The sequence below is a fragment of the Stegodyphus dumicola genome, chromosome X2 (assembly GCF_044657685.1).
Source record: "Stegodyphus dumicola isolate Sdum_Otavi_A_Nest chromosome X2, ASM4465768v1".
Classification (NCBI taxonomy): domain Eukaryota; kingdom Metazoa; phylum Arthropoda; class Arachnida; order Araneae; family Eresidae; genus Stegodyphus; species Stegodyphus dumicola.
This window is the reverse complement of record NC_140781.1, coordinates 1,705,897-1,721,032: the sequence shown is the minus strand read 5'-3', so window position 1 is coordinate 1,721,032 and position 15,136 is coordinate 1,705,897. Positions and strand designations below refer to the sequence as shown.

The window sequence follows — 15,136 nt, the reverse complement described above, 5'->3', positions numbered from 1 at the left end:
AGAGAGCTGATTGGCTTGCTAAGAATGCAACTAAAAATGATATTAATGTTGATGTAAATATTCCAAAATCTTATTTAAAAAAAACATTCAAAGCTAAAATGATTGAGCGGTGGAACTGCGATTATATCTCTTCTGATAAGGGATCTGTTACAAAAACATTCTTCCCAACTATTTTTGAAAGACTGAAAAGTAAGGACTTGTTGCTCAATTTTAAAGTTAAGCAATTTTTGTCTGGACATGGTAAGTTTAATGTTTATTTTGAACGATTTAAGCTGACATCTTCCAATTTGTGTAATTGCAATCTTAGCGTTCTATTTTTCAATACTTTAATACAATTTAATACAATTTTCTAAGGATATTATTTTGTTCTTCAAATTATCAATGCATTCTTGTTTATCCTTAAACATTCAGGATGATCTACATTTTCATTTGTAAGTTTTATTTCAAAATCATTAAAATTTGTTTTATTATTGTCATCATCAATTTCGATTTATTATTGTCATCGTAATTTACTTTCGGAACAGCATTCCATTTCAACAGTTTCTTTTTGTGGCTATCCAAACAAGCGATTTTTCATATCATCTTCATAAACACTGCATAGAAAATGTTCGCTGCAGATTTTTCCGCTCTTCACATTAATAGAATCTTCTCTTTTACATTTGTGTATCCATTCTTTCGTCAAAAGCAAACTCTCATTTGGATCCTTTGGTCCCATGAAATAAAATATCTTATCCTTTCATACTTCTGTAAGTGCTACGGCACGTTACTGCAGCGCAAAAAAGCCATATTACGTAAAAGATACTTTACAATATAGAATTTAAAATAAAAACTGACTAAAATTACATATATATAAATTATTTTAAATATATACATTATTAGAACACAGATATATATATCATTAAAATTAATTTGGGATATGTAACCTCTAGAAAATCGTCTCGCAGCTCAATGAAACTACTGTTTTAAACGCGGGAAATCAGGACAGGTGGCATCACAGTGACGTCAGATTATTGCCTGTTACTTCCCCCCATTAGGCTCGCGTCGGCAAGGAGTCGAACAAAGAAATGAGCTAGCCCTTCTATTTATCCCTGTTTCAATTAACCTAATGACTCTACAGCCTTAGATGGACTGCAGTCTGTCTGCTTCTTCTTTTTTGCTGCAAATCTATCAAAAATATAAGCCCTTTGGAACAGGCACATTTAATATGCCGACTTGTGTATAGCCGCAACATGTTGCTGAAAATAAAACTGAAGATTTAATCTGGCTTCGCCTCCAATTTCCTAATCATTATGGATCAACACTTCTACGCCATCAAAATTCCTGCTCCTGAATATATTTCATACATATTCATTATTTTCATTTCTTCATGTGTTCTGTACTTGCATTATGAATTGTACTTTATTTAATATTATATGCTCAACAGTTATTGAAATACTTTGATTTTTCATGCAGCACAAATCTGACCACCCAATTAGGGAGGGTTTCTGCACCACGTGACTTTAAAATTTAATCCTGAATATTGTGTAAAAGTGTATTGCATTTAGAACATTTATTTTTATTTATATTTATTATGAAAACATGATCCTACACCCTTTTTTACTAATGTATGCTATTTTGTACTCGTGGAATTTTGTAAATTTCATCTTTTATTCTGTAATCTACACAGCTGATAGGAAGTCTTACCTTGCTCATGTGACTTTGGTCACTCCTTTTCCCCCCTACAGGCTGTCCTTCTTTACTTACGCTCAGAGATAAATCTATATCAAGCGCTTATCGAAGCGCAATACTTTAAGACAGCTGGAAAACAGCTTGCAGAATGCAATCTAATTGCGGCATATAGCGATAGTTGGAGTTGAACTTCAAACATAACTCACACAGCGACTGATTGACATGGACGCGTCAAAGGCGCTCGTTCGGAGTTGTTTTCTGTAATGATTTTGAAGTCAGCAGCAGAATCAAGTCACCGAATATGCCAGTCCTTTGGGGATGATGCTGTTAACGAACGAACCGCTAGGCAATGGTTCCAGAACTTCAGGTCAGGGGATATGGCTCTTGGTGATGCAAAAGCGCTGGACGATGAGGCCCTGAGAACAGCCATAGAGAGTGACAGAAGCCAAACATGCGTTGAGCTTGCTGCACACTTCCAGGTATCTGATGAAACGATCGGACTCCATTTGCACCTCATAGGAAAGGCATACAAGCTGAGCAAGAGGGTACCCTTCTCACTGTTTGAGGCAAACAAGCAACAGCGTGTCGCTGCCTGTTTGTCATTGCTTACTCGGCACCACAATGCATCCATATTTGATAGAGTACTCACCAGCGATGAAAAGTGGGTCCAATATGACACACCCAGGCGTTCCAGACATTGGTTATCACCACGGGGCTCAGTGCCTCACACTGCGAGACTTCTCCACCCACGCAAGATCATACTCTGTATCTGGTGCACTAGTCGCCAAATGGTGCACTATGAGCTCCTGCCAGTGGACCAAACCATCATGGCAGGCCGGTACTTGTAGCAGTTGGAACGTGTGCATCAGGCACTGATGCATAAAGAGCCAGCTTTGGTCAGTCGTAAGGGTGTACTCCTCCTCCATGACAATGCGTGGCCGCATGTGGCTCGGGAGGCTAGGGCAAAATCCAGCGACTGGGCTGGGAGACACTACATCCACCATACTCCCCAGACCTCGCGCCAACAGACTACCACCTTTTACATTTCCTGGACAACCATTTTCGTGGGAAATCCTTCAACAACTGGCTACACTTCGAAAATAGCTAGCCACTCGTTGACAAAAGGCACTGAGTGCCGATGGTGATTACTTTGAGGATTAGCGGTGATTATTATTTGTGTCATGACTTTTTCTTTCTGACTGTCGAAAACGGCGAGAACTTTTTTGGTCACCTTGTAGCTTCGGAATTTTTTTTTATTTATTTATTTTTTTTTTTATGTATATAAAGGGCATTCATCTTCAAAACTTTTTATGATACTTCAGGATAATTTTTCCACATTGTCTTGAGAATAAGAATTTAAATTTGTTAACCATGTGTTTATCATATTGGATTTAAAATTAACTTTAGTGGAAAACTTTCTCACGAGAACTTTGGGACTGTCTTTACAAGTTTAATTACCCTGAACTTTGGCGCCTTTATGATACTAATCGAGCAGCATTTAAATAATATATATTTAAATTTTCGGTGTTATTTCTTTAATGCCGATATTGCTAGCTCATCTTGTTTTAATTTAACAATATTTATTACATTGCATTCCATCGAATCTAAGGCGCACTCTGCCCTTCCCCATATAGATGTCGCTAAGAACGGTGGCTTGGCAAATGCGGTCAAGAGCAGGAGACTGACGTTAATTACGGAAGGGGAAAGTAAACGGCTGTGTCAGGGATCATAAGGGGAGATATATTAAAAAAAAGTGTTTTTAGGTCTCATTCAGTATCAGTATATCAGAAATAAATGATGCACATGGTATCAGAATGGAGACAAATTGCATAAGATACGGAAAGTTATATTTATTTGTTTATTAACATTTCATTATTACATTGTTTTCGTTCAGGAATTTCTCTCCCCCCCCCTCTGAGCAATACATACAGGTACATGTAAGTCTTACGGAAAGCATCCTAGTTTTTGAAAAGCTTCGTATTATTAATATAGTGTACTCTATGAAATTTTAAATTGGTGAGTACTCTATCAAATATTAAAATTAATTAATTAATCATCTTAAGAATGATTTTGTGTTGAATATGGCAAAACATGTGAGGGTTGGCTAGGCATGATTTCATGGAGAATTTTCTAAGGAAAATGGGCTCATATTTACATACCTTAAGGAAATCAACGAAAATACTTACACAAAGTGGTACGTTGCAGTAGGGTTTCTTCAATCCATCTGTTAAATTTGCATCTAATTGTCAAGTGCTCAATTTTTTGGCTAGTTTATACATTCAAAGGCAAATACGTGTTACTCACTGAACTTCGCACGTTAGTCTGAATAACCTTTAAACCCGATGAACAGTATACTTCTGTGACAAGGCGAGCTTTCTGACTGTACAATCTGTTTTACATTTAGCAAGCTTGTGCCGAATAAGTTTATTCGCTATTTTATGTAATTTCTGCAATATTTTGTAATTCTTTTATTTTTTCATTTAAATTTTATTTTTTTAAAGATAATTTCTTTTTATTCACAAATATTTATATTTTCTGTTTTTCTAATAAGTGAAACATTTAATTAGATTCTGATATTTTGTTTTCATAAGATAAAGTACGAAACCTTTGTTAAAATTTTCATTGCTCAATGAAGTTCAGTGACCGTATTTTAATGTGCTATTTTATTCGCGAGTCCGTTCATCCGATTTGAAACTTGGAAATGAATTAACAAATCGACCTTTCCATTCAATTGGTCCTATCGACTTGAATACAGTGAGCCTGAGTAAACGAGAAGTATCTTTCGTAAATATAAAAACCATTATAAGCGCATTTCTAAATAATAATTTTAAAATATAATTTTGACAGCTGTTTGACGCTGCTTTCAAAAGATTTCTTAATTATAAATATAAATATATATATACTGAAAATTACGAAGAGAGTAACACATACGTATCTGTTATTACGAGAATAAATATTTCTAATGTATGCAATAGGGCAATGTATTTACTGTATCGATTTATTACTTATTGTAATGGATTGGAATATTTGAATATGAATTAGATGAATATTTAAGAAAAATATTATGACTGCGAGAATAGGGGGAAAAAAAAACATTTTTTTGAATATTTACTTCCTTATAGAATGCAGATGAATTCATTTTTACTCAACGAAAATTAAAATTTAGTAGCTAATTAATCTGTCCTGTTTCGAGCACTTTAGTTCAGTGATCCGTATTAATGTGCGCTTTTTTTTTAAAAAATTTAAATGCTTCAAGAATAATTAGAAAAGGGCATAATTCTCTTCTTACCCTTAAATTCTTCAATAAAAAAAAACTGCATTTTCAGCTATAACCAAGTGAAATAATTTTCTAAATATAATTCAAAGCATGAAAAATAAGGTACATAAACAGCTTGGAAATGGAACTAGCACAAAGATTCGTCAGCTAGTTTTACGATTTCATCCGGTAATCGCGCTACGAGGTGACGGGCGACCGCCTTTGCATCTTCAGGTGTAAGTGGATGAAAATCTTTTCCCGCCATTGAAATAAGTCAAAATAATCCTTGGGAGATAATTAATTACACATCACAATATTACGGAACACAATCAGCTCAGAAGCTAATCATTACGCATCTTGAATCCATGAATCCATTTTCCTCGAGTGTTTTTGTTGTCAGCATTATTTCCATGCAAACATAATTTATATCCCTATTTTTAAAATTGTCTCTCAATATTACTTTGTAGCGCATCTTCTCAATTTTTTAATGTAGCTTTATGCCATTTTAATAAAATGTATTTTAGCGCAGATTTTAGGTATGTTATGAATAATCAGTGTCGGAAAAGGTAAGCCAGAATAAAAAGAAACACTGCTCAATACTTGCACGAAAGAATTCCGACGATGTCTGATTCTTTTTCGAAACAACTTTTTTTGCCGAGCACGTCGGTTTCTGTTTAGATGCCTCAGGTTTCTCTTTAGATGCTTTTGCTTACTCCTTGCTTGTATTTACGATTATACTTATAACGGCTGCTTTTTATCATCAGAAATCTGTATGAAACTTTCTTGAAAACGATTTTGCGATTATATTTATAAATTTTAATCTTATTTTATAAAAGTATTGATAAAGTTTTAGGATTGTAAGTGGGCTTGGTTCGTTTAGATTATTTCAATATGGCTGAGCCACAAGGGCTATCTGCTTAAGAGAACGGATACCTTCGTATTTGCAGTAATTTCAAGCTAAGTATTATGGTTGATGTAGGATGTGGCTTTACTTTTGTAATAAAAAAATTATTCATAGTGAATTTCGTTTGAAATAAAAATCTCGAAAGTATTTGGCCATATAGAAATAAAGACAAGAAAATAAAAATAGTCTTCGTGCCCTTCTCACTCGGTAAAAGCCTGGCATTTCTCACCTTAGGCAGATAGCCCTAGTGTACTTTGCTTCCATAATCAATTAAATCGTGGTGCAAAAAACACCTGTTCGCAAATGGGCAAAAGATGTGCTGAATAGTTTTTTTTTTTTTCATTTGCTTATGTTATATATCTATAGCATCGCTATTCATTTGTAACTATGCGGTACTTTAGGAGATCCAGGCAAGAATGAGATTGCAGTAAAGCAAAATGGACAGCTGTAACACTATTTTAACTATTCATCTTATTGGTTGAACTGAATTGGTTGTTTTTGGTAGGAGTATTATTCGAGCGTAAGACATCAAATTCATATTTTCCCCACTATATCTGTTGAGTACATAATAAAAGTGCATAACCGTACATAAGAAATTGTATCACGTCTTGACATTTGTAATTTTCATTTTGATCAAAAGTTATGAATGTATCGGCTGAGAATATGTTCTGATCTATTTTTGCATGAATGACCTCTCATTACATTGCGCAAAGTGAAAATTTTTGTAATTCTGTAGTTCAAAGTTTTGGCAAGGTATCTTTATTGTAATTTTTCTTCAAACTTTATTTTCAGAAAAAGGCGTAATTTCGTTTGAATAAAATTGTAGCTTACTGGTTCCTGTATTTGCAAATTTTTAGTTAAAAGGTATTTATCAACCTTTCGAAGCCCTCATATTCATAAGATTGCGTAGACATAAGAATTTGCCAAATTAATTAAGGCGTTTAACAATTTTGTTCAAAACTCTTTGTCACCGTGTACTCTAACCGTGTTATAACTAGAATGTACTGCAATAATTTGTTGGATGTGGTGACTAAAAATGCTTCCGATCTAAAATATAATAAAGAGTATTTCTTGTTTAATAACAGTTCTTGCATGCTTTAATGATATGCAAAACTTGGAAAGGATAACGCGGGAAATTACGAATGAATTCATTTATGATCAAGGAGGGAAAAGGGAAACTTTTAGGTAGCGTGTAGTCACATTCCGATTAAACTTTTAAACGAGACGTGTAAATTTATGCGACGTTCGACCTGCATGACCTGTTTTTCCTTAACGTTTCTTGCGCGGATTCCTGAAGAGTTTTGTCGAATTCCTGAAGAGTTATCTTTCCTTATTCAGGTGTTGTAGTAATGCCGCAACAAAAATCAATTCGTCTCTGTTTTATTTTAATTTTTATGGGATACGCCGATAGAGTTTTAAGAATTTTTAGGTTATAAATTAAAAAAGACTGGTGTAATTCATTTTAGTTATGACAAGGTACGCGAAGGCTATCAAAACTATAAAGAAAAATGATGCTTTGAGCGAGTCGTTTTTTCATTTCATTGCTACCAATAACTGTATGCAGTACTTTATTGATAATTTACATGTTGCATATCCGAAACAGTTATGCGTGGGGTAGTCGTACGGTTTCTGGAACAAGTGAAGAACATTTGCATATTTTCTATCAGTTTAACGGATAATTATTTTCATAAATTTTTCTTATTTCTGTTGTAAGATTTTTGAAATCAATGGAGAAGTTCAGCTAGAGATATTGAGAAATTTAGAGTTGTTTTATTCGTATCTAATTCAGATGCTTTGTATGAGCAGTTATTTTGTTAGATTATTGAATGCGTTTAATGACGCAATATATGAATTAAGGTATTCATTGACGCTATCATTTTGAATATAATTTTCTTTAAATTTATTTCTTCATCTAAAAGATGAGCTATGAAGCACGCATATTATTCATATATTTTGACTAAATGTAAATAACTTTAAAAAATATTGATTACTTACATATGTAAGGATTATGTTAATTTTATTAACAGTTAAATTTTAAGTTCCTTCCTGTCAAATTCTTAACTTCAACTTACTACTTCCGGACAGAATGTAGTTTTGGAATCTTGCTGAATATTTAATGAGGAGGAGCTGTATTTAAACCACGAAGTTACTGAGTGAGAGAAAATCAGAGTTTCTGATTTACGGGCGTCTGCCTCTTTGGCCACTCTCTCTCTCAATGCTGTTATTACGCTCGGCCGTACTCAGGCCCTTGCTAAGCTTCGTAGTCAAATAAGTTAAGGGGCCAACTCGATTTGAATCTTGATAGCTTCAGCTATATTTCTTTAGTTAATCTTAGTTTTAGTTTAATTCTTAGTCTCTTAAGTTCAAGCCCAAGTGAGGGCTTTGTTTGTACACTCCTAGGCGGAGTTTTGTTAAATCGTATTGGAATAATAAAGGGTTAGTTGCCCTTCTATCTTGTTTCTTGTCGCCCGAACTTTAGCGATTATTCGCTTATCAGTTCTTAAGATTCTTCACTTCCAACATTAACTTAGAATTATAAAGTGAGGAACTCTACACATTTCTTAAAAACCTTTTAAGTTAGATTTATTTATTAAACAGTTTTTGAAATTAGAATCAACCAACCATATACTGATTTATGAAATTATAATCAAAGTATTATATCGTATACTGAGTTATGAAGTGGTATATAGTATATACAGTTAGTCACAAAAGTCTGCGTACAGACTAAATTTTAAATTAAAAAAACACTTAAAGCATAGAAAAATGCATTTTAATCATTGCATTTTTTTTCTTCTATTAGCTAAAATTGTAAGCTTAAATAAAAAGTAAATAATATCAGTGTAATACTTTTTAAATTTTTCCAAAAATATATTTTGTCAAAAAAAACTCAGAAATTCCCTCCAATAAGTCTGCGTACACTTTAAAAAAAAGCAAAATATAAGTTTTTTACATTAATTCAATGCTTTGTAGGATATCCTTTATTCTTCAAAACAGCTTGCAGACGTCTGGGCATTGACTGAACTAGTTTTTCAGTGTCATCCGACGTAAATTTCGCCCATTCTTCCTGCAATTTACTAATTAGCTTATTTCGCGACGTAATATTGTATTTTCGAATTCGTTTCTCCAATTTTGCCCACAAATGTTCGATTGGATTGAGGTCTGGTGACTGTGGAGGAGTACGCAACTGTTTTGGAGTGTGATAGAGGAGATATTCCTTCACAATTTTAGCTGTATGTTTCGGGTCGTTGTCTTGTTGGAAAATAAAGGTATTAGAAATGTTTAAATTTCGGGCACTGTCTCGTAGATTTTTCTTCAGAATATCCAGATAAACACACTTATCCATGACTTTATCAATAATGTGAAAATTTCCAACTCCTTTCGACAACATACACCCCCATACCATCACACCGCCAACTCCATGTTTGACAGTTGGATTTAAATTTCTCAGATTCAGTTCTGTTCATGGTTTCTCCATACAATAGGGTGGCCATTAACTTTAAATATTGTAAATTTACTTTCATCTGACCAAATTACATTGTTCCAGAAGTTCTGCGAAGAGTTTAAATATGTTTTTGCAAAAGCAATTCTTTTCTTTCTATTTGTCTTGGAAATGTATGGCTTAGACCTAGGTTTGCGTCCATGATAATCGGACTTTCCCAGCACTTTTCGTACAGTTTCAGGAGAAATTTCCTTTTTGCTAGTTAAAAAAATGTCTTTTGCAATGCTTGCAGCAGAAAGTTTAGGATTTTGTTTAATTCGTAAAAGAAATTTTCTTTCTTTTCTCTGCGTTAGCTTCTTCGGTCTCCCACATCTTGGTTTTACAGTAAGACTACCAGTGTCAAGATAGTTTTGAATAACTCTTTGCACACTAGAAAATGGCTTTCCAATGGTTTTACCAATATAACGAAGAGTTTTACTTTCATCTCTCAATTTGATAATTAGTTGTCTCGTAACTAAAGGAATTTCTTTATTGGTTGTCATTTTCGTCAAAGAAAATAGAAATAGCAACTTCCAATCAACGTGAAATTTGCTTCGGAAGTCAATGACCTTGAAAGTGTAACCATCTTTGCATTCTCAAATTTGAAGTTTAAAAGTTAGATAAGAAATCCCCCGCCTCCTTCGCGTTGTATGCAAACTTTATTGGCTTTGATTTCTGGCCACTTATCTTTTAAAAATTAGTGTGCATAAATTATTAGATATGAAAATATTACAGTTAAATAATTTCAAAGTCCCTTATTGAAACTAAATATTTAAACAATAAAACTTTAAGAAACTACCCTTTTCGCACCTTAAAATTTGGATTTGATATTACTTTTCTTGATGTACGCAGACTTTATTGACTAACTGTATATATATGATTCATGGAATGTTAAGTCTGAGTTGTGGACAACTGATCTGTAGCATGTTAAGATTAGGATGCTCGCTAGTTGGCTCCGTTAAGTGTAATAACAGAGATAAACCATCTGAAACTATTGTGAAAGAACGCTACCGAATGTACTTGTGATCTGTATTTTTTTTTTCAAAATATGTCGGATGATACCTTACAAATAAGTTTTGTTTCATCTTTGCAACTAATAGTGCCTTTTTGCCTGTCTTGATTCAGTACAGCGGTTTCGCCTTTTTTATTTTTTAATGAATCTGTTACCTTTAGCTTGAACTCTGTAGTAAATAACCTCCTTTTCTCTTCAATAGTAACTTCGCTAGTCGCCTTTTCAAAAAATATGTTAGAATTCGTGTGCATATTGTTTTGTTTTTAGTGGCCAAGACTTAACATTTATAGTATAACAACAATTCTAACCTATGCCTATGGAAACTGAATGCATTTTATTTTGTTAGATTTTCCCATATGCATTAAAGTTTATGTAGTATAGTATAGTGATTCTCATCATTCTTAGTCTCATGCACCCCTATTACTAGTGCTAGACAATCATTCTCCCTACTCCTCCTTTCCAAAACTCGAAAAACAGATATGGCCCACCAGCGGCCGAGCGGTAAAGTCGCTGAACATTGGTAGTTCGGTCCGAGGTTCGAATCCCGCGAACGGGCTGGCTGCATGGGCGTTTTCCCCCATGTGTAACGTGTATACGAGCCAGTTTCCCTTAGAAAGTCCTCCACAAAGGCATCCCTCCCCTTAGGCAGATAGCCCTAGTGTGCTTTGCCATAATTAAATAAACCAAACCAAACCGAAAGACAGATATACTTTTACTGAAATTTATACATTTTTAATGTGTTTTTAAATTAAACAAAAACGTTATAGAAAATGTTTAAAAAGTAATTTTATATTCTAAACTAAAACTAAATACTTAACAGGTACCATATTATCCGACGTATAACGCACAGCTATAATTTCAGGCAAAATTAAAAAAATTTTTAGGTATATTCGCCGTATAACGCGCACTCAGTTCTTCACAAAAAAACCTAAAAGATGCATGTACAATGCCCTTATCTTTTGAAGTCACTTATTCGAAGATTTTTTTTCTAGCCTTTTGAGCAATGGTACATCGAATTGACAAACAAAAAAGGAAACACTATGTGTGTGGGTTAAATGCTTGAATTTGATAATGAATGTATTATAAAACGTGTTTTAAGCCAAAAATTTGAAATTTGATGGCTAAATGTAAATATAAAATTATGCATGTTAAAATATTTGTAATTGGTCACATAGGTCAGGTTAAGTTTTCTTTAAATAGAGTAAGTCATGCATGGGCTATCTGCCTAGAGAGAGCAATGCCATCGTGGAGGAATTTCGAAGAAAAACTGACCTTTGAGTGGGTATTAAAAATAATGCATATAATTTTCATTCAAATTATATTTGGACATATTTCTTACGTAAAAAGTTCAGGTGTATGCTAAATTATTGTAAGTTACTTTACTGGGAAAATATAGTGAATGTACAGAAATTAAAGATTTGCACATGCTGGAAATGAACATTATGAAATATATATGGGTATTTATGCATATATATATATATATATTGCAAAAAGCAATATACATAAATATTTATACATAATATACATAAATTTTAAATATATAAATATTTATTAAATTACTTCTAAATGTATTTGAAATGAAGGATTTATTCACTCATAAATGCCTGTGAAAGTTACTGTGAAGAAATCTTATTATTAAATGCATCTAAATTTATAATGATTATAAATATTATCTAAATATATAATAACTTAACTTAGAATTGCAAACATAAACTCAAATCTTGTTGACAAATACGTTTATAAAACTATTTCAGCAAGAATTGTTGGTACTGGAAAGCAATCTGTTAAAAGGTATTGTAAATCAAATTCTGAGATGCATACTTAAGGAAGTAATAAAGAAGAGTTTTAGTATATGTATTATTGAAATTAAGGGTAAAAAAATTGATAAGTATAATTTAAAGAATTATTCCCTTACATTTTATAATAACTCAGTTACAAGTTTTAAATAATATTAAAAAAAGTCCTTTTTTTTCCTTCCCTTTCAGAAATATTCAGAGAAAGTTAAGTACATGGAAATGAGCACCAATATTTAACGTATTTCTTCATTAAAATAAAAGGTGCTCTAATTTGAAATGGACCGAATAGAGCATTAATTATAAATTGACTTAGATTTTTTCCATTTAAAAAATGCCTCGGAAGCTAAAAAATCATGTCATATTTGAGAAAGTATTTTAGGAAGAATATCTATAAATAGAAAAAGAAATAATGCATAATTTTAATGCTGATAATACAATAAACTCTGATCTTAATTTTTTTAAATCCTTAACCGAATAAAATCGAATCAGCTTAACATTTTTTTCTAATGTAATTAACGAAAACTTGTGAAAATATTTCATTTAAATTAAACTTTTCTGTGAAAAGTTGCTGGCATTTCAACTATGAATTGAACTATTGACATTTTATCATCTGTACAAGAGCAATGAAGTGCACTGTTTTTCCATATATCCTGACTGTACTGTATTTTAATTATATCATTAAGTCGTGCATGTGAGACAAATGCATTAAATTGTTATTACAATAGTGTGAAAACAAGAAAATTAAAGTCAATTTCCTTGAAAAAACTGTTACTTTTTGGAAAAAATAAATACTTTAGACATTCATATTCATTATGTTATTCTCAATATATTTACAATGTCAAGCTAATAATACCGAAGTATTATTTGTGATAATTTATCATTTTAAAAGAGGTATATTATATGTCAAGGACAAGGTTGGCAAAGAAAGTATAAGAATTCTTTCTATAACTAAACATGATTCACTACTCAGTATTAAAATAAAGAGGTTTATCAATCCATGAATAACGTGTTTTTATGTACATCATCTTGCTGGATGGTTGCTGCCAATGAATCGACTGTCTGTGTAACAGCTGGAGAACAAGGTGCTCAGAATTATCATTGATGCTCTGTGTTTTGTCTTAAAAAACATACATCAACCTGGATTTTAAAATTAAATTAATAGACATGAAGCTTAAATAGAAGTATCTAATTTTAAAATAACTGTAAGAGTCATAGCTGTAGTTTACTTAATAATTCAGATATTTGTGATTTTATCATTGAGGAGCCTTTCAATGGCTAAGGATTATGTAACATAACAGTATAGTAGTAGACTACAGATAGTAAATTTGCAACATTTTTATTGCTAGTTCATTGTTGAGATATTAGTAAAGACCATTTCAGGTTGAATGTTAGCTATAACATTCTACCTGAACTACCTACAGTACTTCAATCTTGGATGTATTTTCACTTACTGTCTCCAGAGGCAGTATTTTTTGTTTTTTTACATCCAGAGCTCTTTGATAGTGTTTTTTTCCACACATGACAGTTCAACACAAATCGAAAACGGGGGACACTTCTACATAAAAGAAACATTCAATTGTTGGATGGATAATAGTACTTTGTACAGTTTGGTGGCATTTATGTAAAAATTATGTGTTGGTTATTTTTCAATAACTTGCAACAGTGATTTTGATTATAAATTTGTTTTAGGAAATTCTAAGCTACTGGATAACAAAAATATACATTTAGCAAAATGTTCATGTTATGCGTAAAGAATGAAAAATACCTTAAGATACATTTAAAATGTCAAAATTTCGGAAAAATATAACACTCTTTAAACCTCAGTTTCCTTACATCTAAATAGTATTAAGTGTAAAAATTTGTATAATTTATATATTTTTAATTACTTGTATAATGTATGCATTTGTGAATTCAGATCAATTAGTTGTTTTAACTGTTTTAAAAAATGAAGCAATATTATGCAGAGTAAGGAAATCAAGATTGTGATTCGATGACAATGAGATTAATGTTTAAATGTGAAATGGAAAGTTGTTATTTATTATATTATCAGAGAACTATTAAACTGGACATAATTGCCAAGGAAGGTATTGAATGCTACACGAAAATATGTTTACTAAAAAATTTGAATTTGATAATGAATGTATCCAAACATTTTTTTTTTTGAGTCAAAAGTTTCAAACTTTATGGCTGAGTGTAAATATAAAATTATGGATGTTTAAATACTTTGTAATTAGGCACATAGGTCAGGTTAAGCTTTTTAAATAAGGTAAGGCATGCAAGAGCTATATGCCTAAAGGAAAATATGCCTTCATGGAGGAATTTCAAGGCAAAACTGATGTTTGAGTGCATATTAAAAAATAATACATCTAATTTTCATTCAATTTATACATATTTCATATGTAAAAAATTCTGATATATGCTACATTACTGTTAATTACTTTACTTGAAAAATATAGTGAATACACAGAAATTTAAGATTTGCACATTCCAAAAAATATTAAATATATGAGTATGCATTATCCTTGTAAAAAGCATAAAATACATAAATATTTATTAAATTATTATAAATGTATTTGGAAATGAAGGATTTATTCTTTCATAAACTCCTGTTAACATTACTGTGAAGAAATCTAGTTATTAAATATATCTAAATTTATAATGATTATAAATATTATCTAAATATATAATAACCTTAACATTTAATTGTAAACATAAATTGAAGTTTTTGAGCAGGAATTTTTTATTTGCTATTTCAGCAAGAATTATTCGTACTGGAAAGCAATCTGTTAAAAAGTGCTGTAAAGCACAGTCTACAAGATGTGTACTTAATTTTATCTATCAAATGCCTGGCCATTGACCATTAAAGTGCAGAGCACATGTCCAGATGAGCAGTGTCCATGACTTGTCCAGAAACACACAAAGTACATAAAAGTGAGGCAGACAGGTGTGTACTTAAGGAATTAGTAAAAAATAATTTTTAGAGTATGTATTGTTGAAATTAAGGATATAAAAATATAATACA

The 15,136-nt window shown here is 31.9% G+C and overlaps 2 protein-coding genes across 4 annotated transcripts in view; both read left to right on the top strand.

Annotated features, from left to right (window-relative positions):
- The window catches only part of ck (unconventional myosin-VIIa ck), a 361,748-nt gene that overhangs the window by 50,810 nt on the left and 295,802 nt on the right, over nucleotides 1-15,136 (top strand). The window lies entirely within an intron of this gene.
- Nucleotides 1,932-2,516, top strand: LOC118183768 (histone-lysine N-methyltransferase SETMAR-like). Its single transcript, XM_035353373.1, has one exon. It carries the CDS (start codon nucleotides 1,932-1,934, stop codon nucleotides 2,514-2,516), a length of 585 nt encoding a protein of 194 aa, XP_035209264.1.

Bases quoted from the DNA above. Each gene is read 5' to 3' on its own strand.
- LOC118183768 (XM_035353373.1), top strand. From the start codon at position 1,932: ATGATTTTGAAGTCAGCAGCAGAATCAAGTCACCGAATATGCCAGTCC.